Source organism: Phyllobates terribilis, unplaced genomic scaffold, assembly GCF_046119375.1.
Source record: "Phyllobates terribilis strain yellow unplaced genomic scaffold, ASM4611937v1 Scaffold_2__4_contigs__length_985480577, whole genome shotgun sequence".
NCBI lineage: Eukaryota > Metazoa > Chordata > Amphibia > Anura > Dendrobatidae > Phyllobates > Phyllobates terribilis.
The window spans coordinates 161,170,806-161,197,780 of record NW_027362762.1 but is presented as its reverse complement, the minus strand read 5'-3'; the positions used below and the strand labels follow the sequence as shown (position 1 = coordinate 161,197,780).

The 26,975-nt window shown below is 44.7% G+C and overlaps 1 protein-coding gene across 3 annotated transcripts in view; it reads left to right on the top strand.

Moving 5' to 3' along the window:
• Window positions 1-7,974, top strand: part of GTF2H4 (general transcription factor IIH subunit 4) — a 44,982-nt gene extending 37,008 nt beyond the window's left edge. For all 3 annotated transcript variants that reach the window (XM_073663199.1, XM_073663198.1, XM_073663200.1), the window contains exons 12-14: window positions 4,914-4,961; window positions 5,053-5,131; window positions 7,499-7,974. In XM_073663199.1, the coding sequence (XP_073519300.1) occupies window positions 4,914-4,961; window positions 5,053-5,131; window positions 7,499-7,668 (297 nt within the window). In that variant the 3' untranslated portion in view covers window positions 7,669-7,974. The remainder of the gene's footprint in view (window positions 1-4,913; window positions 4,962-5,052; window positions 5,132-7,498) is intronic.
• Window positions 7,975-26,975: the final 19,001 nt, after the last annotated feature.

Genomic DNA, 26,975 nt, shown 5'->3' with positions numbered 1-26,975 from the left:
CAACTTAAAAAAGTCATCACCAACCTCGAGTCAGTCTCTGACCTTCTTGGGAATGTTATTCAACACCCTCAAGGGTCTAGTACTCCTTCCCAAGGACAAGGCACTGCCTCTCCTTATAGGAGTCCGCACCCTACTTCGCAAACCCCCTCGTTCTCTCCGGTTTGCCATGAGAGTCCTTGGCTGGATGGTGGCGGCAATAGAAGCGGTCCCATTTGCCCAGCTTCACCTCAGGTCTCTCCAACTAGCCATCCTCAAGTCATGGGACAGGAATCCTTTTTCTCTCGACAGGGAGTTTCAGTTGATGTCGTCAACCAGGAGGTCCCTGCACTGGTGGCTCAAGCCAACCTCACTAACAAAGGGGAAATCCTTTCTCACAGGTCAATGGAAAGTTCTGACCACCGACGCGAGCCTGACGGGTTGGGGTGCGGTACACCTACACCACAGGGCAAGTGGTCCCCAGCAGAAGCGACCATGCCCATCAACATCTTGGAAATTCGTGCCATTCTCCTGGCGTTGAGAGCCTTCCATCACTTACTGGCAGCCTCTCACATCAGAGTACAGTCGGACAATGCCACAGCTGTGGCATATGTAAATCAAGGGGGGACCCGGAGTGCCCAGGCGTTGCGAGAAGTGACACACATTCTCCACTGGGCGGAAGACACAGGTTTGGTTCTCTCTGCGGTCCACATTCCAGGTGTGGACAACTGGGAAGCAGACTTCCTCAGCCGGCAAGGAAAGGCCTCGGGAGAGTGGTCTCTCCATCCCGAAGTTTTTCAACAGATCTGCCATCGCTGGGGGACTCCGGACGTGGACCTCATGGCATCCCACTTCAATGCCAAAGTCTCCAACTTCATGGCCAGAACACACGACCCGCGATCGCTAGGAGCGGACGCCCTAGTTCAGAACTGGACCCAGTTCCAGCTCCTGTACATTTTTCCACCTCTTCCCCTGATATCCAGAGTGGTGAGAAAAATCAAACAAGAGGGAGTTCCAACCATCCTCATCGCACCAGACTGGCCCAGACGTACGTGGTACGCCGACATCATGCAGCTCACAGCAGACGTCCCCTGGCGTCTCCCCGACCGTCCGGATCTTCTGTCACAAGGCCCGTTCTACCATCAGAACTCAGGGGCCCTCAATTTGACGGCATGGCCTTTGAGACCTGGGTTTTAACCCAGTCAGGGTTCTCGCCTGACGTCACCGCAACCATGATCAGAGCACGAAAGCCAAACTCTGCAAAGGTTTATTACCGTACCTGGAAAGCTTTCTTTACCTGGTGCGAATCTCGTGGCCAGATCCCATTACCTTATTCCCTCCCCAGGGTACTTGGGTTTCTCCAATCGGGTCTGGAGGCCAAACTGTCTCTGGGCTCTCTTAAGAGCCAGGTGTCAGCTCTCTCAGTGCTTTTTCAGACGCGCATTGCTAACAAGCCGCAAGTAAGGACATTTCTTCAGGGGGTTTCCTGATGGGTTCCCCCCTACAAACGACCACTAGAAACACGGGATCTCAACCTGGTGCTCACAGCATTGCAGGAAACACCTTTTGAACCCCTTAGGAAGTCTCACTCCGCCTTCTATCCCAGAAAGTTTTTCCTAGTGGCAATCACCTCGCTACGCTGGGTGTCTGAACTCACAGAACTCTCCTGCAGACAACCCTTCCTGGCTTTTTACCAGGACAAGGTAGTTCTCCGTTCGGTTCCATCCTTCCTTCCGAAGGTTGTGTCCAACTTCCACCTCAATGAGGAAATTTCACTGCCATCCCTCTGTCCGGCCCCGGTTCATAGAGTGGAAAAGGCTCTGCATACGTTTGACCTTGTCAGGGCATTACTTATCTGTGTCTAGGACTGTGCCCTTCCGGAAGTCTGATTCTCTTTTCCTTCTTCTGGAAGGCGACCGCAAGGGTCTACCAGCTTCCAAAGCTACCCTTGCCAGGTGGATCAAATCCACCATACAAGAGGCCTACCGCCTCAAAAATTCTCCTCTTCCAGCAGGTATTACGGCACACTCTACACGTGCGGTATGGGCCTCCTGGGCCATTCGGCACCAGGCCTCGGCGCAACAAGTGTGTAAGGCAGCCACCTGGACTAGTCTACACACGTTTACCAAACACTACAGGGTTCATACCCAATCCTCGGCAGATGCGAGCCTGGGTAGACGTATCCTGCAGGCGGCAGTGCCCCAATTATAGGGGCTTGTCTACACAATATTCGTCCATTGCTTCCCACCCAGGGACTGCTTTGGGACGTCCCATGGTCCTGTGTCCCCCAATGAGGCGACAGAGTAAAGGAGATTTTTGTGTACTCACCGTAAAATCTCTCTCTTAGCCTCTAATTGGGGGACACAGCTCCCACCCTGTTGTCCGTTCCGGGCCGTTGTTATGTTGAGTTCTCATATTGTTTTTTTCTTGAGCTCGTACATAGTTGCCTTCTTTTAGGCATGGTTATGTTATCCATGTTGCGTTCCTCCTACTGCTTTTGCACAAAACTGAAGATGGCTGACGCCGTCCAGGGGTGTATACTGCAGAGGAGGAGCCACTGTTAATCTTTTTCAGATTAAGCATAGTGTTGCCTCCTAGTGGACAGCAGCATAACACCCATGGTCCTGTGTCCCCCAATTAGAGGCTAAGAGAAAGATTTTACGGTGAGTACACAAAAATCTCCTTATTTGCGTATGTTGGTACATGTTCAAGTTTAAAAGTTTTGTTGTAGCTTTTCCTATTGCCTTTTCACTAACTAATTAGCACTCGTCCCAGCGGGGATGTGCCCTGACGAGGAGGAGCTAACTTTTTTGCCTAGTGTCAGGCTCATAGTGGCAGCAGCATACACCCATGGTCTCCTGTGTACCCCAGAGAAGGCCCCAATAAAAAGATTTTACAAGAACCCAAAATCCTCTTTTTTTTTCACCCACTCCTGGTTTTGGCTTACAAATACTGAGTTAAAATACTGACTAATTACCGAACGTGTGACCGTGGCCTAAAGAGGATGTGTACTTTTCAGAATGTGCAAAAAAAAATCGGCTCACTTTTTTTTTATGGCAGAGTTCCTCCTGTGCACAAAAGCTCTGAGACAGGGCAACTAGCTGAAAAAAAAACTGAGTCCAGTATCCCAAGTTTTTCATAAAAACTTCTAACTTTAATTAACTCCTTAGTAACCACCAATACGTTTTTATTTTCTTTTTTATTGACCTGAGATGTATGAGACTATCCCAACATGTAAAAATACAGCAGCTGTACAGTACAAACAACGATCATGATTGTTTAACCCCTTAGGTGGTGCTGTCAATAGTGGAAGAGGCGCCTCCTCTTTAACCCCCTCAGTACCCTGAGATCATGATTGTGTGGTCCTCATGGCTGCCATGGTAATTCACGGCCAAGTAATGGCCGTACTGTCTGCCGGCTATTGTGGCCTGTTCAGATGTTAGCAACATTTTAGTGGTAAAAATATAATTTTTCATTCCTGTCATTTCACTTTGCATTCATTGCTGAAAAGCACCTGAAAGGTTAATAAACTACCTGCAATTTTAAATATGTTGAGGGGCGCTGTTTTTAAACTGGTATCACTTTTTGTGTGTTTTCCAATATAAAGGTTCCCCAAAGTCACTTCAAACAGCATAGTTCCCTTAAAAAATATTTTTTTGTAATTTTGCTTAAACAATGAAAAATTACTGCTCAATTTTTAAACCTTTTTAATATAACAAAATTAAAGGACATTTTACATATGGTGCTGATGTAAAGCAGACATGAAGTAAATGTTATTTATTAATTATTCTGTGTGGTACGATCTGGACTAAAGGTATAATAAGCATTCAAAGGTTTGATATTGCAACTTTTTTTTTAACATTTTGTCAAATTTCTGATATTTTTATAAATAAATGCAAAACATATCGACCTAAATTTACACTAACATAGTACAATGTGTCATGAAAAAACAATCTCAAAGTCACGCAGACAAGTTGAAATATTCTAAAGTTATTGCCACATAAAGTGACACATTTCATTATTTAAAATTTTGGCTTGGTCACTAAGGGGTTACACCATATTAAAATCCACGTGGAGCCCTTGTGTGTGGTCCAAGCCGACATGTTTTGGACTGCCTCAGTCTTTGTCCGCGGCCTTGGTCCTTGCTCTTGTCTACAAGCCTGAGACACTCCAGAAGAAGTCGGTTGGTCGATACACTTCGGCTACATGTGGATTGTAATATGGTTTAAGTAAAATTGGATGTTTTTATGAAGTGAGTCATGGACACTGAAACTACATTCTCCCTTACGCTCACTCTTGGCAGGAATAATTTAAAGAGGTTGTCCACTACTTTTACATTGATGACCTATCCTAACGATAGGTCATCAATGTCTGATCGGCCAGGGTCCGAAACCACCGCCAATTAGCTGTTATCGGTGGCCCTCGGCCGCCGTCCGGAAGTACTCGCTTGCGGAGCTGCTCCATCTTCTAGGAGTGGCCAAGGCTTAGTACTGCACATCCGCCTCCTATTCAAATCAATTAGAGACCGATGTGTAGTACCCTGCGGAGGCCACTATCAGAAGACGGCCAGCTCTGCAAGTGAGTTCTTCTGGCCGACACCGATAACAGCTTCCGGCTGATCAGACATTTATGATTTATCCTAACGATAGGTCATCAGTGTAAAAGTAGTAGACAATCTCTTTAACAGAATGTATATTACAACTTAGGACATCATTAGCGGACTCTCTAACATACATTGAGACTAGAACAGATCCTCTTTAACATTAGGATTGTAAAGTCCCATTACAGTAAGAAAGCACATTTTTAAACAGTTATTGTTAGTTCAGAGCAAACTGTGAAGCCGAAACCATTGCAGATGTTTTTACAAGGCCAATCAGACATTGTATTTTTTCCTATATAAGGCACAAAGTCACTTGATTGTATCTTTAAATCCCTAGATAATCCATTTTCTACGGACGAGAGCACACCCAGTAATGTTACAGCAGGTAATGTGACCACTTTTTAATTTACAAGTATGAGTTGGTGAAGGCATCACAAGGATGACACCATTCATGTACAATGTACTTTATCTTGCAGAACCCTGTGCTTCCCCCAACCATCACTGACCAGGTCCGTCTTTGGGAACTTGAGAAAGATCGCCTCCGTTTCTCTGAAGGTGAATGGTGTTATTGTTTTTCATAATGTATGGGCAGCACGGTGGCTCAGTGGTTAGCACTGCAGTCTTGCAGCGCTGGGGTCCTGGGTTCAAATCCCACCAAGGACAACATCTGCAAGGAGTTTGTATGTTCTCCCCGTGTTTGCGTGGGTTTCCTCCGGGTTCTCCAGTTTCCTCCCACACTCCAAAGACATACTGATAGGGAATTGAGATTCTGAGCCCTAATGGGGACAGTTCCGTAATTGTCTGTGAAGCGCTGTGGAATGAATGGCGCTATATAAGTGAGTAAAATAAATAATGTAATGCTAATGATGGGAGAAGAGTCCCAAATGCCGGTTATATGTAAGATTGCACGACTAGAACAGACTGCACACATAGCCTTACCTACTGACTCGTAGAACAGACGATAGAGTAGTGTGACCTCCTATATTTGCTTAGAATGTTAGGTATGGAAACTAATTATTTGGTGTCTCCTAAATGTACTTTTGTGCTCAATTTACATCACAGTATTAACCCCTTAGTACTCTATGACGGATATATATATCATGGAGTGGATCGGTGTGTGTGGAGCAGGCTCAGGAGCTGAGCCCGCTCCACTCAGGGCAAATGCCAGCTGTGTTACATAGCTAACATCTACCTGTATCAGTAGCAATCAGCGCTGAGCTCCGATCGCTCCTGTTAACCACTTAAATATCACTGTTGATCTCTGACAGCAGCTTTTAAAGAGGCATTCCATGTTCCCTATGGTTTCCACGATCGCAGAGTGCTGACGCGATGTTATGGCAGCCGGGGTCCAAATGAAGACCTCCATCACTGCCATGTTTGTGGTCCTGAGCTGGTACAGGCCGAGTTTCATAGGCGACCATGATTTTTACAATATCTTGGAATATAATAGTATTGCAGTATATGGAACAAGTAATCAAACAATCACAGGTTCAAGTTCCCTAAAAGAAATGCTTAAAAATAAAAAAAATAACATATTTGGTATCTCTACATCTGTAAAAGTCCGATCTATCAAAATATAAAAAGATTTAATCTATATAGTATCAACGAACCGATGTAGAAGAAGAAAGGTGTCTAAATGTCCGCGCTCCTCCGCATACAATGATGATCTCCTGTCCGATGGATAGATGTAAGAATTTTATTAAATAAAAGCCACATTCAAACGCGTTTCACGGACGTCCTGTCCGCTTCCTCAGTGAGTAGCACTACTCACTGAGGAAGCGGACAGGACGTCCGTGAAACGCGTTTGAATGTGGCTTTTATTTAATAAAATTCTTACATCTATCCATCGGACAGGAGATCATCATTGTATGCGGAGGAGCGCGGACATTTAGACACCTTTCTTCTTCTACATCGGTTTGTTGATACATTTTGGAAACCCTGCTAGGGTTGGTGTTATCTGCAGCTCTCCACATTAGCTCTTATATGTGATGTGCATCATCACAACACAACAAGGTGAGCGTCCTTTTTATTATTCAACCATTGTTTCATTGGGTAACAGCACCATTTGCGCCCCTATTCTATTTTGTTTTATAGAAACCTATATAGTAAGCATTGTAAAGAAAAAAGAATCAAAAGCTTAAATTGATACCATTCCAAACTACAGCTTGGTGCACAAAAAATGAGCCTTCTCACAGCTCCATCAATGAAAAAATAAGTTGCTGGTCTCGGAAAATGGTGGCACAAGCCAATTTTTATTTGATTTATTTGTGTTTTACAAATTTCAGATTTTTTAAGCCACTAAAATGGTAAAAAAAAACCCCTATGCATGTTTGGTATCACCATAATTGTACTGACCAGTAGAATCATTTGTAAAAACAAGACCCAAAAAACAATCACGGAATTACCTCTTAATCACCATTTATCTCATTTTGAATTTTTTTCCTCTTTTTCTGTACATTGTACAGTAAAATAAGTGGTGTCTTTCAAAACTACAACTCGCCCCATAAAAAACAAGCGTTCATATGACTATGTCGACAGAGAAATAGTTTAAAAGGGATTTCTTGAAATATAGTGCCCGATTCATTAAGACTGGTGTTGGGGAAAGCTTAATTAAATTGAATGTAATAACGCCAAAAGTCATAAAATTTGGTGAAAACACCTTGTGTAAATTGGAGCCATAATATCCTTATAAATGAGTGTCGACTGATGTCGATTAGTTTATTGAAAGACACGGCAGAGCACATTTGCTTGCAGCTGAGCCCGTTGCTTTAGGTGCTGTGCTATGTCTGGTGAACATTGAAGGGGACTTTGGTATTATCATTCTTGTCTAAAAAGCACTGAAAATGCAATGAAGCTGAGACTAGCGTCAGTGTGAACAGGGCTCAGTTCTGTCTCTTACATTATGCTCTTTGTGTCTTCTAGGTGTACTGTACAATCAGTTCCTCTCTCAGGTAGACTTTGAATTACTAAGAAATTACGCCCGGGATCTCGGAGTCCTCGTGTTTGAAAACCCTGCGAGACGTGTAATGGTGGTGACTCCAGCAGGCCACTCGGATGTTAAACGTTTCTGGAAGCGACAAAAGAGCAACTAGTGTGAATACGTCATGAGAGATATCGGCCTCTCTTCTATCTGGACCCATGTTTGCAATTGACTTGCAAGCTTTGCATATTTTTGTACTACCTTTATTTACTGGGCACTTACATACCTACTGACATTCACTGGGCTGCCGGCCTTTAATGAATTTTACTTTTATTTTTGGGTCCCTCTTTTGGGATGTATATTGGGATTTTTTCCAAGATAAAGAAATATCTGCCTCCACCTGGATATAATATTGTCATTATCTGGAAAGCTTTTACTATTTATTGCAAATTACAACTATAACAATCTGGACTGGTTATCTGATGATCAGAACAGTTTTTCCCTGAAATTGCTCATTTACTGTTGGTTCATCAATAATGCATTCAGGAGATAAATTACACTTTTGATGAAAAAATTGGGCATTTATTTCCACTGTCTTTAGAAAGGTTATAAGATCCTTTTATGCTCTCTCATGGTTCAGGCCTCCAGTGCATAACGTTATGCACATGGTGATTACTTGTGCACCAAGGAAACAACACATCAGTGACATGGATCTGTACTCCACTGCTGCTCTGTATGAGGCTGTACTCTTTCCTAGAAGCAATGTAAAATAAGTGAGGTGGTGAGATATGCCACACTGTTTCTGTCGTAATCTGTACAGAACACCCACATGCAGGTACAATGCTCCTGTCCACATTACTATAACTGGCTACATCAGAGCACTAGTGTGTCTTTTGGCATATACATATTTGGCAATACATATTCCATAGCAGTTTACAATGTGCCCATTGTAGCGTTGGGCTTGACCCTCCTGCTTCTCCACCACCATGTGATACTACGGCCTAAATTCAAATGTTCAGAGACCCTGCAGTATTCAGGAAAGCTGAGTTTTGTGAGAGCCCTCGTGTGACCCTGTAACATACATTTTGAAGTGTCCTCCTCTAGAAATTTTGGAGGTGCCTATTGTGTATATTTGAGAGTTCCCTCACTTATTCATATTGTAGGACCCTCAGTATTATTTAACTCATTTAAGGGCAGAGACTACAGAGAAAATGGCCAAGAGACATGGAGTACTAGAAGGTAGCAGTGAGCGCAGCCTGCGATCCTCCGGTATGGCTGAACTCTGTGAACCGGAAAAATAGAGCTGCACTAGTCAACTGGATGATGAGCTCAAATATATCACTTGTGTAAGTCAATGGGGAAGGGATATATGATGCCCCCCCTCCAGGATGGGTTGGAGAAGCTTCTCCAAATGGCTTTGAGATTTTGATTGTCGATATTCCCCAGATTATATAGCAAGAGAAGACTTCTTGATACTGTACTACTTGGTCCAGTGCAGAATGTGCATCGTATTTCCAAAAATTTCTCCTGGGGCTGTGTCATAGGTGCAGGGAGATTCCATGACAAGGGCCTCCCTGGACAAAACTTAATCTACGATGGAGTACTGTAGTAGTTGTGGCCCTCAATTCAAGTTTTCAGAGGGCCATCAGTCGGTCATCAACAGTCAGTGTAAATTTCTATTGAATATGTATCCCCTATCTCAGTCACAATGTGGCACAACCTGTGACAAGGGCCTCTAATAACAAATATTAATTTGGTAGGACTACTGTACATTCCAGATTTGTCCACTGCACAATGTGCATAGGGTTTGTGAAAATTAGCCCTATGGGCTGAGACATAGTTGACGCAGGAAGCCACCATCTCAAGGGCCTCCAATCACAAATAGTAGTTAGGCTGGAGTAGGAATACTGTCCTGGTTTGTCCACTGCACAATGTGCATATGATTTGTAAAAATTAGCCCTATGGGCTGTGTCATGGTTGACTCACTATTTTGGCTGTGCCTGTGACAGCTAGCTTGGCTTGTACCATCAACATCTGAAAATCTGTCAACAAAACCAAAAATGCCAAAAAAGCCTGTTGTTAAGGGACGTGGTGTTGTCAGTGATGCTCGAGAAGGCACTCAGTCTGTGTCACGTCAGAAGAAGCTTGATGCATCCACTATGTTCCTGGAAAAAGTTCCCGGGCTGAAGCGTAAACGTGTGTGGAAGCCAGAAGAATGAGAGCAGATTCTGTCTTGGATAGCAGACAAGGCCTCTACGCATTTGTCAAGCAGCAACAAATCTTCCACGACCACACAGTCTACTGTGGATACGCAGAAGGCTGGCCCATCCAATCCTGAAGCTGGTTCTCCTTCCTCCCGCCATTATCAGTCACAAGAGACATATGACCCCAAGCTTGGCCACTCCGAGGATCTGTTTGGTACGTATCCTTTCTTTGGCTCTGGCCTATCGCCATGCAGCATTGAAGAGGGACAAGAGGAGGTGGCGTGCTTTGATGCTCAAGTATTTGAGGACCTACGTCCAGAGGAAAGCCACTTGGAGGAACTTCATTTACTGTCTCCAGAGGTGGAGGCTGATGATGATGACCCATAGTTGCCATCAGGTCCGCCTACAATGTCAACTGGGAAGGAGGATGAGATAGAAGACGAGGTCATCAATGATGAGTCCACTGATCCGACCTGGACCATTGGCACACATAGCCATGACAGCAACACAGAGGAAGATGGATATGTAGCACCAACACAGGCACCAAGGGATCATGGTTTGCCCAGAGTGAGAACTGTGTCAACTGTTCCCAAGAGCACCTCCGCTGTGCGCCAAGTCAGGGCTAGGGGGCGTTCAGCTGCTGTGTGGAATTTTTTTTTTGAAAGTCCTTCAGAGAAAAACGTTGTCTGTAGCATCTGCCATACCAAGTTGAGCAGAGGGCAGGGCAAAGGCAACCTGAGCACCACCAGTATGAGAAACCACATGGCAGCCAAGCACCCAGTAGGTGGGCTTAACACCAGGGTACCAACTTGGTTTGCGGGTCAAACCAATAATAATAATAAAAATACTCTTTATTTATATAGCGCCAACCTATTCCGCAGCGCTTTACAATTCAGAGGTTCATATTCAACAGTCATAAGTAACATAGCTAAAGATAATACAATAATTAAAGCAAAAATAATGACCCTGCTCGTAAGAGCTTACGATCTACAATGAGGTGGGGGTGACACAAAGGACAGGGGCTTATTTACAATGATGGTCCAGCCATCTTGAGGGGATGAGGGATAGATAAAGGCTGCATGAGCTCATCACCAGACAGTATCTGTAGTGCTTTTGGGTTTGGTGGAGACTTATGCCATGTCACATGGGCTACGTCCTTCAGAATCTGCTGTTCAAGAAGCAGGCGCTCATGCCTCATGCCCACAAGCTGTGGTTTCTCACACACAACAAACATCAACCACATCCACTTCCTTGTGCCAGCAAAGCGTCCAATTGTCCGTGCCTGAGAGCTTGGAAAGAAAGCGTAAGTACCCAGCCATGCACCCACATGCACAAATACTAAACTCGCACATTGCCAAATTGCTAGCTGTGGAGATGTTTCCGTTTAGGCTTGTGGGAGCACAGTCTTCCGTGATCTCTTGGCTGTGGCTGCCCCACGATACAGTGTCCGCGCCGCCACTATTTTGCCCGGTGTGCCATGCCTGCGTTACACAAGCACATGTTAAACAATCTGAACCGTGCTCTCACCAACGCCGTAACCCGGAAGGTCCACCTAACAACAGACACCTGGACAAATTGTGTACAGGGACGATACATTTCTGTCGTGGCACACTGGGGGAAACTGGTGGAGGGTGGGACAAAGGCGCAAACTGGAACATCACACATCCAACCCACGCTAAGAATAGCAGGCCCAACTTCTGTCAGGGTTTCCACCTCTTCATATTCCACTTCCTCTCTTCCCTTCTCCTGCTCCTCATCCTCTGCTGAATTACCCTCCCATCACTGTCAAGCTGGGACCTGTGCAGCAGAGCAGCACATTGGCAAAGTGGCAAGACGCTCTGCTGAAGCTGAACTGTTTAGGTCAGAAAGCACACACTGCAACAGCTGTGGCAAGCTTTAAAACAACAGACCAATCAGTGGCTCTCCCCGCTGCACCTCCAACCCGGCCTGGTCGGCTGCGATAATGGGCGTAACCTGGTGGCGGCTTTAAAGATCGGCAAGCTGGTACACGTGCCATGCATGGCTCACGTGCTGAACTTAGTTGTTTAGAAATTTCTGAAAACTTTCCGTGACTTGCCGTACCTACTTGAGAACGTGCTCCGTATTAGCGCCCATTTCCACCATTCCTCTACTGCTTTTGCTGCTTTTACAGCGCTGCAAAAGTGCTTGAATTTGCCAAATCACCGGCTCATTTGTGACCTGCCCACGCGGTGGAATGCCACCTATCATATGTTGGCGAGGATTAGTGAACAGCAGAGGGCAGTAGCTGAATACCAGCTTCAGTATGCCAGTCAGACTGAGAGCCACGACACATAACATCTGTCGAGTGGGTGTGGATCGCTGACATTTGTGAGGTTCTTGAGAACTTTGAGTACTGCACCAACCTTGTGAGCGGTGATTAGGCTACTATGAGCGTAACCATTCTGCTGCACTGTCTTTTGAAACAATTGCTGCATAATCTCAAAGAGGAAGCCTTAAGTGCCCAGCATGTTGGTATGGAGCCAGATTTCCCAATGGGTGATACTACCCAGCCTAGCCAATATTCTGAGGCAACATTGGGTGATGAGTAGTGTTGAGCCACCCCCGTAGTGTTCGGGTTTGGTTCGTCGAACACCGGGATGTTCGAGGAACTGTTCGTCGAACTGTTCGTCGAACACCTTAGAACACCGTCGAACACCGTTAAAACCAATGGCAGGCAAACAAAAACACATAGAAACACATAGAAAACACCTGCAAAGGTGTCCAAAAGCTGACAAACTGCTCAGAAGACACTCTCTTTAAAAAAGCCGGCCGGCAAATTCAGCAGCGGCATACACCGGTACCCGACAATTTAGACAAGAAGGAATAGAGCATCACACATAGATTAGATAGATAGAAACATGTCAGTCACACATATAAGAAGCACAGTGACAGTGTTGGTTACTGCACTTGTCATTTAGTGTAAAGGATTTATTAAAAAAAATATTAGTGTTTTCATGCACCGTCTCTTTAAAAAAGCCGGCCGGCAATTCAGCATCTGTACCCGACAATTTAGAACAGAAAGAATAGAGCTTCACACATAGATTAGATAGATAGAAACATGTCAGTCACATATATAATAAGTACAGTGATAGTGTTGCTTACTGTACTTGTCATTTAGTGTAAAGGATTTATTAAAAAAAATATTAGTGTTTTCATGCACCGTCTCTTTAAAAAAGCCGGCCGGCAATTCAGCATCTGTACCCGACAATTTAGAACAGAAAGAATAGAGCTTCACACATAGATTAGATAGATAGAAACATGTCAGTCACATATATAATAAGTACAGTGATAGTGTTGCTTACTGTACTTGTCATTTAGTGTAAAGGATTTATTTAAAAAAATAATAGTGTTTTCATGCACTGTCTCTTTAAAAAAGCCGGCCGGCAATTCAGCAGCGGTACCCGACAATTTAGAACAGAAAGATAGAGCATCACACATAGATTAGATAGATAGAAACATGTCAGTCACATATATATGAAGTACAGTGATAGTGTTGGTTACTGTACTTGTCATTTAGTATTAAAATAAAGGATTTATTATTAAAAAAATTGGCGTGGGGTTCCCCTTAATTTTAGGCTCTAGCGGAGGTTAAGCAGACGGCTGGGGCAGATGTTTGAAGCCTGGGAAGGGGGTAATACCCACGGAGCTTCCCAGGCTACTAATATGAGCCCCCAGCTGAATACATAGCCTTTACTAGCTATTAAAATGGGGGACCCCCCAAAAAAAATGACGTGGGGTCCCCCCTAATTTAATAGCTAGCAAAGGCTAGGCAGACAGCTGGGGGCTGATATTAATAGCCCAGGAAGGGAGCCATGAATATTGGCCCCCTCCCAGGCTAGAAACACCAGCCGTCAGCCGCCCCAGAAATGGCGCATTCATAGGATGCGCCAATTCTGGCACTTAGCCTCGCTCTTCCACGCTGCCCTGGTGCGGTGGCAGGGGGTAATAGGGTTGGGGTTGATGTCAGCTTATAATGCCAGCTGACATCAAGCCCAGGTTAGTAATGGAGAGGCGTCTATAAGACACCCCCATTACTAACCCCATAGTCAAAGTTAAAAAAAACACAAACACCCAGAATAAAGTCCTTTAATTGAAATAAAGACACAATTCTTTATTGTTCTAAATTAAACCATACTTACCATCACGCCCATTCCAGCTGAAGCCAACGATCTCCTGCAATAAAAGAAAAATAATAAAGCAACCTCATCCTTACCTTTCCATGGTTCCCATGACAGCTTCAGCTCTGCTACATCGAGATAACAGGCTGGACCGCAGCAGAACGCTGCCATCCAGCCTGTCATCCCGCAGACACTGAGAAGCGCAGGCTTGCTTGCGCTGCTCAGCGTCTCTCTGTGACGACATCCAGATGAGCCGAGTTCATGTCCAATGAACTCGGCTCACCTCATGCACGTCACTGACAGCGTGGGAAAATTCTCACGCTGAAGCGCTGATTGCAGGAGAATTTTCCCACGCTGTCAGTGACGTGCAGGAGGTGAGCTGAGTTCATTGGACATGAGCTCACCTCATGCACATCACTGACAGCGTGGGAGAATTCTCCTGCACTCAGCACTTCAGCGTGAGAATTTTCCCACGCTGTCAGTGACGTGCATGAGGTGAGCCGAGTTCATTGGACATGACCTCGGCTCATCTGGATGCCGTCACAGCGAGACAGTGAGGAGCGCAAGCATGCCTGCGCTTCTCAGTGTCTGCGGGATGACAGACTGGATGGCAGCGTTCTGCTGCGGTCCAGCCAGTCATCTCGATGTAGCAGAGCTGAAGCTGTCGTGGGAACCATGGAAAGGTAAGGATGAGGTTGGTTTATTATTTTTCTTTTATTGCAGGAGATCGTTGGCTTCAGCTGGAATGGGTGTGATGGTAAGTATGGTTTAATTTAGAACAATAAAGAATTGTGTCTTTATTTCAATTAAAGGACTTTATTCTGGGTGTTGTGTTTTTTTTAAATACTTTACTAGATATTCATGGCGGTCATGTCTAATACTGGCGTGACCCCATGAACTTTGGGCTTGGGGCCAGCTGATAATACCAAGCTGGCCCTAACCCCTTTATTACCCAGTGAGCCACCGCACCAGGGCCCTGGATGAGTTGGGTACAGCGCCAGAAGATGGCGCTTCTATGAACGCGCCATTTTCCGGGGTGGCTGCGGACTGCAATTTGTAGCGGGGGGGGGCCCAGAAAGCTTGGGCCTCCCTGCGCTGCAGATTCCAGCCCCCAGCTGCCTAGTTGTACCTGGCTGGACACAAAAATAGGGCGAAGCCCCACGTACTTTTTTTTAAATTATTTCATGAAATTCATGAAATAATTAAGAAAAAAAGGGCTTCCCTATATTGTTGTGTCCGGCCAGGTACAAATAGGCAGCTGGTGGATGGGGGCAGCCCGTTCCTGCCTGCTGTACCTGGCTGGACACAAATATAGTGCGAAGCCCCACTTCAATTTTTTTAAATTATTTCAGGAAATTCATGAAATAATTTAAAAAAAATTGACGTGGGGCTTTGCACTATATTTGTGTCCAGCCAGGTACAGCAGGCAGGAACGGGCTGCCCCCATCCACCAGCTGCCTATTTGTACCTGGCCGGACACAACAATATAGGGGAGCCCTTTTTTTCTTAATTATTTCATGAAATAATTTAAAGAAAATTGACGTGGGGCTTCGCCCTGTTTTTGTGTCCAGCCAGGTACAACTAGGCAGCTGGGGGCTGGAATCCGCAGCGCAGGGAGGCCCAAGCTTTCTGGGCCACCCCCGCTGCAAATTGCAGTCCGCAGCCACCCCGGAAAATGGCGCGTTCATAGAAGCGCCATCTTCTGGCGCTGTACCCAACTCATCCAGGGCCCTGATGCGGTGGCTCACTGGGTAATAAAGGGGTTAGGGCCAGCTTGGCATTATCAGCTGGCCCTAAGCCCGAAATTCATGGGGTCACGCCAATATTAGACATGACCACCATGAATTTCTAGTAAAGTATTTAAAAAAAACACAACACCCAGAAAAAAGTCCTTTAATTGAAATAAACACACAATTCTTTATTGTTCTAAATTAAACCATACTTACCATCACGCCCATTCCAGCTGAAGCCAACGATCTCCTGAAATAAAAGAAAAATGATAAAGCAACATCATCCTTACCTTTCCATGGTTCCCATGACAGCTTCAGCTCTGCTACATCGAGATGACAGACTGGACCGCAGCAGAACGCTGCCATCCAGCCTGTCATCCCGCAGACACTGAGAAGCGCAGGCTTGGTTGCGCTCCACAGTGTCTCTCTGTGAGGGCATCCAGATGAGCCGAGTTAATGTCCAATGAACTCGGCTCACCTCATGCACGTCACTGACAGCGTGGGAGAATTCTCACACTGAAGCGCTGAGTGCAGGAGAATTCTCCCACGCTGTCAGTGACGTGCAGGAGGTGAGCTGAGTTCATTGGACATGAGCTCACCTTATGCACGTCACTGACAGCGTGGGAAAATTCTCCTGCACTCAGCGCTTCAGCGTGGGAGAATTCTCACGCTGAAGCGCTGAGTGCAGGAGAATTCTCCCACGCTGTCAGTGACGTGCAGGAGGTGAGCTGAGTTCATTGGACATGAGCTCACCTTATGCACGTCACTGACAGCGTGGGAGAATTCTCCTGCACTCACTGCTTCAGCGTGAGAATTTTCCCACGCTGTCAGTGACGTGCATGAGGTGAGCCGAGTTCATTGGACATGAACTCGGCTCATCTGGATGTCGTCACAGAGAGACGCTGAGCAGCGCAAGCAAGCCTGCGCTTCTCAGTGTCTGCGGGATGAGAGGCTGGATGGCAGCGTTCTGCTGCGGTCCAGCCTGTCATCTCGATGTAGCAGAGCTGAAGCTGTCGTGGGAACCATGGAAAGGTAAGGATGAGGTTGCTTTATTATTTTTCTTTTATTGCAGGAGATCGTTGGCTTCAGCTGGAATGGGCGTGACGGTAAGTATGGTTTAATTTAGAACAATAAAGGATTGTGTCTTTATTTCAATTAAAGGACTTTATTCTGGGTGTTTGTGTTTTTTTTAACTTTGACTATGGGGTTAGTAATGGGGGTGTCTTATAGACGCCTCTCCATTACTAACCTGGGCTTGATGTCAGCTGGCATTATAAGCTGACATCAACCCCAACCCTATTACCCCCTGCCACCGCACCAGGGCAGCGTGGAAGAGCGAGGCTAAGTGCCAGAATTGGCGCATCCTATGAATGCGCCATTTCTGGGGCGGCTGACGGCTGGTGTTTCTAGCCTGGGAGGGGGCCAATATTCATGGCTCCCTTCCTGGGCTATTAATATCAGCCCCCAGCTGTCTGCCTAGCCTTTGCTAGCTATTAAATTAGGGGGGACCCCACGTCATTTTTTTTGGGGGGTCCCCCATTTTAATAGCTAGTAAAGGCTATGTATTCAGCTGGGGGCTGATATTAGTAGCCTGGGAAGCTCCGTGGGTATTACCCCCTTCCCAGGCTTCAAACATCTGCCCCAGCCGTCTGCTTAACCTCCGCTAGAGCCTAAAATTAAGGGGAACCCCACGCCAATTTTTTTAATAATAAATCCTTTATTTTAATACTAAATGACAAGTACAGTAACCAACACTATCACTGTACTTCATATATATGTGACTGACATGTTTCTATCTATCTAATCTATGTGTGAAGCTCTATTCTGTCTGTTATAAATTGTCGGGTACCGCTGCTGAATTGCCGGCCGGCTTTTTTAAAGAGACGGTGCATGAAAACACTATTATTTTTTTTGATAAATCCTTTACGCTAAATGACAAGTACAGTAAGCAACACTGTCACTGTACTTCGTATATATGTGGCTGACATGTTTCTATCTATCTAATCTATGTGTGAAGCTCTATTCTGTCTGTTATAAATTGTCGGGTACAGATGCTGAATTGCCGGCCGGCTTTTTTAAAGAGACGGTGCATGAAAACACTATTATTTTTTTTGATAAATCCTTTACGCTAAATGACAAGTACAGTAAGCAGCACTTTCACTGTACTTCGTATATATGTGGCTGACATGTTTATATCTATCTAATCTATGTGTGAAGCTCTATTCTTTCGGTTCTAAATTGTCGGGTACCGGTGTATGCCGCTGCTGAATTGCCGGCTTTTCATGTTTCACTGTTGGCACTGTTCCCATTGATTTGGGCAATCACTGTAATGCCACAACCACCATGGCTGTGGCATTACAGTGAGTGGCAGACAATCCCTGCATGATTGGTGCTCTAAATAGCGCCAGACATGCAGGACACGCTTTTGGTGCACGAACAGTTATCGAACATAACCTCGAACAGCCGAATTTTTTGCAAATCGTTCGGGTTCGTCGAACAACTCGAACACCGCCCAAAACAGCTCGAATCTGAGATTGGCGAACAGTTCTAGTCGAACACCGCTCATCTCTAGTGATGAGGGAGAGGACTTGTTTTACTGTGCTACCGAGGGGACTCGTAATGCTTCAGATGGGACACCCAACCCAAGCTTCATGTCTGTCCAGCCTGAATGGGCTGGAGAGGAGGAAGAGGAGGCGAGTCAGCGTGAGGAGAGGATGAGTACTGTTTCTACTGTTGGGAACACAGAACATTTGCCTTTTTGCATCTTGGTCCACATGGCACCGTTCATGTGTAAGTGTCTGTGGCAAGACCCTTGTGTGATACACATTTTATCCAATAGTAATAATAATATTTTTTATTTATATAGTGCCAATATATTCTGCAGCACTTTACAATTAAGCGGAGACATATACATACAATAAATTTAGTTTAAACAGTTACATTAGGAGTGAGGTTCCTGCTCGCAAGCTTACATTCAACAAGGTGATGAGTGGACACAATAGGTGAAAAGTGCTTGTTATTTCAGGTCAGGCAATTATAATAAGTAGGGATTTTCATATAAGACTGCATGATTCGGTCATAAATCAGTATGTTTAAGTGCAATAATCAAGTATCGAGTGTAGTTATCGTGTGCATGGAGGGTGTGGAGACAGATGAACAGTATGGAGGAGATGCTGAATAATATTTGGAGGGAACAAGGGAAAGTTAGTTTACTGAGTAGTTGAGGTGGTAGGCTTGTTTAAAGAGATGGGTTTTTAAAGCGTGCTTGAAGACGTGGTGGCTAGGAATCAGTCGAATCGTCTGGGGTAGAGCATTCCAGAGAACTAGTGCAGCACGAGAGAAGTCTTGGAGACGGAGGTGCAAGGAACGGATTATGGGGGATGTTAGTCTTAGGTCATTTGTAGAACGGAGGGCACATGTAGGGCGATAGACAGAGATGAGAGAGGAGATATAAGGCTATGCAGAACTGTGGAGAGCTTTGTGGGTGAGAGTGATGAGTTTATATTGGACCCTCGAGCAAATGGGCAACAAGTGTAATGACTGGCACAAGATGAAGGCATCGGTGAGGCGGCTGGACAGAAATACGACCCTGGCTGCCGCATTCAGGACGGATTGAAGTGACGAAAATTTGGTAAGAGGGAGACCGATCAGAAGAGAGTTGCAGTAGTCCAGACGAGAGTGAATAAGACCGACAGTAAGAGTTTTAGCAGTTTCAAAGGTGAGAAAAGGTCGGATTCTGAAGATGTTTTTAAGGTGCAGGTGACAAGGGCGACCTATACTGGTTGGCCACCTTTCTCGATCCACGGTACAAGGAGAAATTTCCTTCTCTCCTTTTGGAGTCAACAAAGAGTTTTACAATTGAATTGTTCAAGAGGGCCATTGTAGATCAGTTGCTGAAAACATCACCCTCAGACAATGCTGGTGGCTGAGGTACCGGCTCTTTTCAACACCAAGGGATAATGGGGAGAGACAAGAACACCAGCTCCAACAGAGGTGGGGGGAAAATGTGCACAAATTGAGCAATTTTCAAAAGACCAGCACAACAGTAAAGGCTATCTGTGCCTGTAACAATGCCAAGGAGGGATACGTTGCAGAACATGGTCAAGGGGTACTTACGTGACCATACTTGCGTCCTTTCTGACGCTTCAGTTCCCTTTAATTATTGGGTGTCTAAGCTGAACACTTGGCCTGACCTCTCCTTATATGCCTTGGAGATGCTGGCCTGCCCGGCTGCTAGTGTGGTGTCTGAGCGTGTTTTCAGTTCCGCTGGGGCAATCATCACTGATAGGCGCAGACGCCTCTTCACGGAAAATGCAGACAGACTTACTCTGATTGAATTCAACAAGGACTGGATATCTCCACAGTTTGTAATCCCTCCAGATGAGAGCAAGTCAACCTAAATTCACCAAAAATGCAGATTCATGCTACTGCTGTTAACGTCACCCCCTTCCCATTAGAACCCATTTCCTTCCTGCGTCAACCATGACTCAGCCCATAGGACTAATTTTTAGAAACCCTATGCGCATTGTGCAGTGGACAAACCAGGGCAGTATTCCTATTCCAGCCTAACTACTATGTGTGATTGGAGACCCTTGGAATGGTGGCTTCCTGCATCAACCATGACTCAGCCCATAGGGCTAATTTTTACAAGCCCTATGCAGATTGTGCAGTGGACAAACCAGAACAGTATTACTACTCCAGCCTAACTACTATTTGTGATTGGAGGCCCTTGGGATGGTGGCTTCCAAAATAGTGGTTAAAATGGCCTGGTGCTTGCTTTGTAGCAGGCAGTAGGAAATGTTTGGACTGCTTTGTGTAGGGCAATCAAAGATTTTTTACGTAGACTAATATGGACAGAAGACAGGCTGAAACTCCAAAATAGTGGTTAAAATGGCCTGGTGCTTGTTTGTAGCAGGCAGTAGGAAATGTTTGAACAACTGCTTTGTGCAGGGCAATCAAAGATTTTTTATGTAGACTAATATGGACAGAAGGCAGGCTGACATCCCAAAATAATGGTTAAAATGGCCTGGTGCTTGTTTGTAGCAGGTAGTAGGAAATGTTTGGACTACTGCTTTGTGCAGGGCAATCAAAGTTTTTTTTACATACACTTATATGGACAGAAGGCAGGCTCTGACCCCTAACACAGCAGCGAAAATAGACCAGTGCCAAACAAAAAAAAAGCAGCACACAATGCTAATTCTGTGTGTGCAGGAAAAATATTGCTTTGCCTCTGACAAGAGCTGTTTTAAGATGGACACTGGAAGAATACTTTATCCTCTACCTACAGTACAGACCAAAAGTTTGGACACACCTTCTCATTTAAAGATTTTTCTGTATTTTCATGACTTTGAAAAATTCACACCGAAGGCATCAAAACTATGAATTAACACATGTGGAATTATATACTTAACAAAAAAGTGTGAAACAACTGAAAATATGTCTTATATTCTAGGTTCTTCAAAGTAGCCACCTTTTGCTGTGATGACTGCTTTGCACACTCTTGGCATTCTCTTGATGAGCTTCAAGAGGTAGTCACCGGAAATGGTCTTCCAACAATCTTGAAGGAGTTCCCAGAGATGCTTAGCACTTGTTGGCCCTTTTGCCTTCACTCTGCGGTCCAGCTCACCCCAAACCATCTCGATTGGGTTCAGGTCTGGTGACTGTGGAGGCCAGGTCATCTGGCGTAGCACCCCATCACTCTCCTTCTTGGTCAAATAGCCCTTACACAGCCTGGAGGTGTGTTTGGGGTCATTGTCCTGTTGAAAAATAAATGATGGTCCAACTAAAGGCAAACCGGATGGAATAGCATGCCGCTGCAAGATGCTGTGGTAGCCATGCTGGTTCAGTATGCCTTCAATTTTGGATAAATCCCCAACAGTGTCACCAGCAAAGCACCCCCACACCATCACACCTCCTCCTCCATGCTTCACGGTGGGAACCAGGCATGTAGAGTCCATCCGTTCACCTTTTCTGCCTCGCACAAAGACATGGTGGTTGGAACTAAAGATCTCAAATTTGGACTCATCAGACCAAAGCACAGATTTCCACTGGTCTAATGTCCATTCATTGTGTTCTTTAGCCCAAACAAGTCTCTTCCGCTTGTTGCCTGTCCTTAGTAGTGGTTTCCTAGCAGCTATTTTACCATGAAGGCCTGCTGCACAATGTCTCCTCTTAACAGTTGTTGAAGAGATGTGTCTGCTGCTAGAACTCTGTGTGGCATTGACCTGGTCTCTAATCTGAGCTGCTGTTAACCTGCGATTTCTGAGGCTGGTGACTCGGTTAAACTTATCCTCAGAAGGAGAGGTGACTCTTGGTCTTCCTTTCCTGGGGCAGTCCTCATGTGAGCCAGTTTCTTTGTAGCGCTTGATGTTTTTTGCAACTGCACTTGGGGACACTTTCAAAGTTTTCCCAATTTTTCGCACTGACTGACCTTCATTTCTTAAAGTTATGATGGCCACTCGTTTTTCTTTACTTAGCTGTTTTTTTTTACCATAATACAAATTCTAACAGTCTATTCAGTAGGACTATCAGCTGTGTATCCATCAGACTTCTGCACAACACAACTGATGGTCCCAACCCCATTTATAAGGCAATAAATCCCACTTATTAAACCTGACAGGGCACACCTGTGAAGTGAAAACCATTTCCGGTGACTACCTCTTGAAGCTCATCAAGAGAATGCCAAGAGTGTGCAAAGCAGTCATCCAAGCAAAAGGTAGCTACTTTGAAAAACCTAGAATATAAGACATATTTTCAGTTGTTTCACACTTTTTTGTTATGTATATAATTCCACATGTGTTAATTCATAGTTTTGATGCCTTCAGTGTGAATGTACAATTTTCATAGTCATGAAAATACAGAAAAATGTTTAAATGAAAAGGTGTGTCCAAACTTTTGGTCTGTACTATATATATATATTTATATATATATATATATATATATATATATATATATATATATATATATATATAATTATATTCATGACACTGGTGCCCTATCTGAGGGCTCAATTTAATACCTGTAGAAACACTGACTGTGGAGATGTGAGCTTAATATTAACATTTCTTGGGTCATTGATTATTCTGTCTTCACATGACTCCTTTTTGATTGACAGATTTCTCTCTGTACAGCTGATGGGGAGATCGTGGTAAAAGGATGTTCCCAGAATCATAATCTATCACATACACACAGGATATGTTTTGAGCAGTGGCGTACTGCCAATAGCGGCATACCACGCGACCAGTATGGGGCCCCCCCGCCATCGCACTTCACACTTTCAACTGTTTGGACATCCTGGATGATGGAGGAGGGAGACATCATTCTCCCTCCGCATCTGTGCTTTGAAGTCTCAGTCAGTGTGCGCGATGACATCATTACATCGCGCCCTTTATGCGGAGTTTCAAAACACGTGAAGCAGTGGGAGAGGTGTTTTTATTTTATTTTTTTTTATAATAAATGAGTACATTATGGGGGCCATTATACTGTTTGGAGAGCTTTGTGAGCTGTACTATCTGTAGGGCTAAGTGGGAGGGGGTCCATTATACTGTATGGGGGGCTATTATACCATATGGAGGGCTATGTTGGGCCCCCACATAGCCCTCCGTATAGTATAATGGGCCCAACATAGCCATTATATAGTGTGGAGGGTTGTGTTAGTGTCATTCTACTGTGTGGATGGGCTGTTTTGGGGCCATCAAACTGTGTGGAGGGTTATGTTGAGGCTATCATACTGTATGGTGACGTGGGGGCCATTATGCTGTATGGAAGGCTGTGTGGGGGCCATCATATTGTGTGGAGAGCTGTGTTGGGGTCACAGTAGGGGCATCATACTGTGTTGGGGGAATAATGCTTAATTATTATTATTTTTTTTTGTGGGGGGACCCCAATTAAGACTTCTGCTATGGGGCCCCATGATTGCTATGTACACCCCTGGTTGTAATTGTCTGATTTCTGGGGTTCCAGTGCTTAGACTCCCACTGATTACGAGTACAGCTGCCTCATGCCCCGAGTGATTGTAGCACAGATCACACATACTTACCACCTCTTCAAATAAAGTCTAATACAGAAATTGCTGAGTACAGACTCCAAATTTAGTGATGACGCGCATTATCAACTGCCGCTCCATTTTTAGGCACGTGATCACTTATCCTGTGGACATAGGATAAGTTGTGATTCTGGTTACACTTGTTACATTTTAGGCAGGTAGTGGAGGGAGGAGTACTCAATGCATCTCAATAGTACATTGGACTCATCAGAATCATCAGCACTAAATAAAGTGCAGCTCTGCAGAGTAATGAAACCTAATTTTGATATGTAACCTTTACTACAGTGCATTTGTCATTTCCAGAACTGTTAGGCTGTGTGCTCACGATACGTTTTTTAAGTGTTTCCGCAGTGGCAAAAACGCTGCAGAAACGCTTAAAAAACGCTTGGTAGAAGGTCTGCCATGTTCCCCAATGATAATCCGCATGCGCTGTGCACATGCTGCGGAAATTTCCGCTGCGGATTATCATTGCGGAAAAAAACGCAGCACTACCAATTATTTTGCGGAAGCGCTGTGTTTTCGCCGCCATTAACTTGCATTGAATCGCTTGGATTCTGCATCACTAGATAAGGACATGCGGAATCCATGCGTTTCAATGTGCGGATGGTACCCGGGTGTGGAGGACAGGAGACTCTCCTCTGGACCCGGGTACCATAGAACCTGTAAAAAAAGAATAAAATAAAAAATAAATATGATATTTGCCTTCTGATGGCCCCCGCTGCACTGGTCATCCCTTGCTGGCAGATCGCGGTGGACTGAAGGACCTGCACTGACGTCATAGTCATGTGACGGCGGGTCTTTCAGTGTAGTGTACCGCGAGCTGCCGGCAAGGGAGAACGGAGCGAAGCAAGACTGTGGGGGCCATCAGAAGGTAAGTATAGATTTATTTTTTTATTTTTAAACATTCTTTAAGGTCACACTATATAAATCCATGCCGTTTGCATGGATTTATATAGTGTGACCAAGTTGTCAAGCACTTTCCAAGTGATGCTAAAATCGCGTTTTTTCTGCCATGGAGATGCAGAAACGCTCAGGAAAAATCCAGAGCATTTCTGCATTGTGGGCACATAGCCTTACATGGTGTTTTCCAATCGGGAACCACTTTTCTGTGACTTTTTTCAGATTTTTAGGACATTGGCTCCACCTAGTGGTACTTTTAGACTATAGCACCTTATTTTAAGGCCTCTATCATGTTTATTCCTTTTGCTCGCTTATGTAGTGCCATCATATTCCGCCGCACTTTACAGATGTTATTTATCATCACTGTCCCTATTGGGCATCACAATCTAAATTGATCAGACTATCTGTGGAGAGTGGGAAGAAACAGACACGAGGACAAACTCTTTGCAGATGTTGTTCTTGGTGGAATTTGAACCCAGCGCTGGAAGGCTAGAGTGCTACTAACCACTGAGCCACCATTGGACTGAGAAATTATCTTATTTGGGAGTGCACTTTTCTCCACATTCCCCAATTCTCTTAACACTTTTGTTTCTGTAGAGAGAAGAGTATTTATAAAGCACCAACACTTTGTGCAGCGCTGCCCATTTCTATGCTCCACATGTTAAAAGAACATGTGTGATGCAAATTTTAATTTGTTCCAATCCACACTGACCGTGCAAGTTAGTTTCTCTGAAATCTTAGCACTTCATTCACTGACTTCTTTGTGAGCAATGAGCAGCTAATCTGAACAAGCAGAGCTGCAGTGTAGGAGTAAACAGGGCTGTGGGGTCGGTAAGCCAAACTTCCGACTGCGACTCCTCAATTTCCATTTCATTAACTCCGACTCCCTCATACATGGCTCATGTTTAAGTGATAAATTTATTGTAGCACAGATTCATCTCAGCTAAAAGTCTAGACCCTTAGATCAGGAATAGGACAGACATTTATAGGACATTTCATAACTCTCCCAAATTCTTATGAAAAAATATTCCCCACAAACTGCATTGTACTACTGTACCCAATTTATTATATATTTTAGTAGTCGAAGTCGGTCCATTTTATACCGACTCCACCAAAATGGGCTCCGACTCCACAACTCCGACTCCACAGCCCTGGGAGTAAATACACGTGTAACGAAAATATGGGTTTTCCGTGTGGATATGCACACAAAAAATCCACAGTGGATTACAGCACCAGCCATGTCGATGAGATTTGAATAAATATCAATTTCTATTGCAGATTTTCAGCATGTCTCAATGTAGAGGAGCGAAATCTGCTGCAAAATCTATGTTAGGTTACTTTCACATGAACGTATTTTCGACCAGTATGTGATCCGACGCACAACCAACTGAAAACGATCAGTGCTCTGACCAATAACAGGTCCATGTGGAAGAAAATGACTGCATTCATTATTCTGCTCTACAGACAAGGCATCACTAGCTTCAATCGCACTGAGCTCCCATACATGATGCAGACGAGCGCATCAGGCGGCACACAGAAGTCTGCAATTTGCTTAGAAGATTGGTCCAAAAACTGTAACATTTGTCTGAGTGTTCCTGTGGATTCGGTGCAGTTTCTTAGGGCATGTGCACATAATGTTTTTTTCAGATGGGTCTGCCTGAAAAAGTGCTAACAGAACACTGAAAAATGTAACATTTTGCATTTCTATGTTAAAATGACTTGCTGTTCATATGTTCAGTCCTTTGAGCAACTTTTAACCGTTTCAGGTTTACAAAGATGCCAAGCAGTTAAAAGAAGTGACCTGAATATTCTTCAGGCTTTTTTCTGCTCTGAAGATGCTCCATACTTACTGTCATGTGACTATAGTTTGACATCCTGGGGTTAGGGGCTCCTTCCCTATCTCTAAAGCTAGGGGTGCCCTAGCTGTCCCTGCTCCCCGGATTACTTCTAATGGTGAAGACGCCGGGGCCACATACCTTGCTGAGCTCCTGAATCAGCCCTTCTCTGTCCCCACTGAGGGAAGTGGGGAGTAGTTGTATATAAGAATACACAAACCAGACAAACAAGGGAAGACGTACAGGGATAAATAAAAATACCAGAGTGGAACACCGGGAAGTAGAAGGAAGGAACAACCAAATAGGAGAGGATGAGGATATGCTCACAGACAAAAACCAAGCAACAGTCTTAAGATCAAAACTCAACAAACGCCTCCTCAACAAACACCTCCAACTCCACACCAGGCAGTATAAAACTAACACTGGCAATCCTGATTGCCAGAGGCTCTCAACTGAACAGATTTAACCCCTGCATTGCTAGCAGAAATCTGCATTGTTTAAAATGATGGTGAAGTGCTTTTAATCAGGAGTATGTGGAATCAGACACCGCGGTCTTCTGGCCCCTCTTTGTCTTGGTAAATCCATGACACATTACAAATCAATTGGAAGGATTAAAAGATTCTTAGG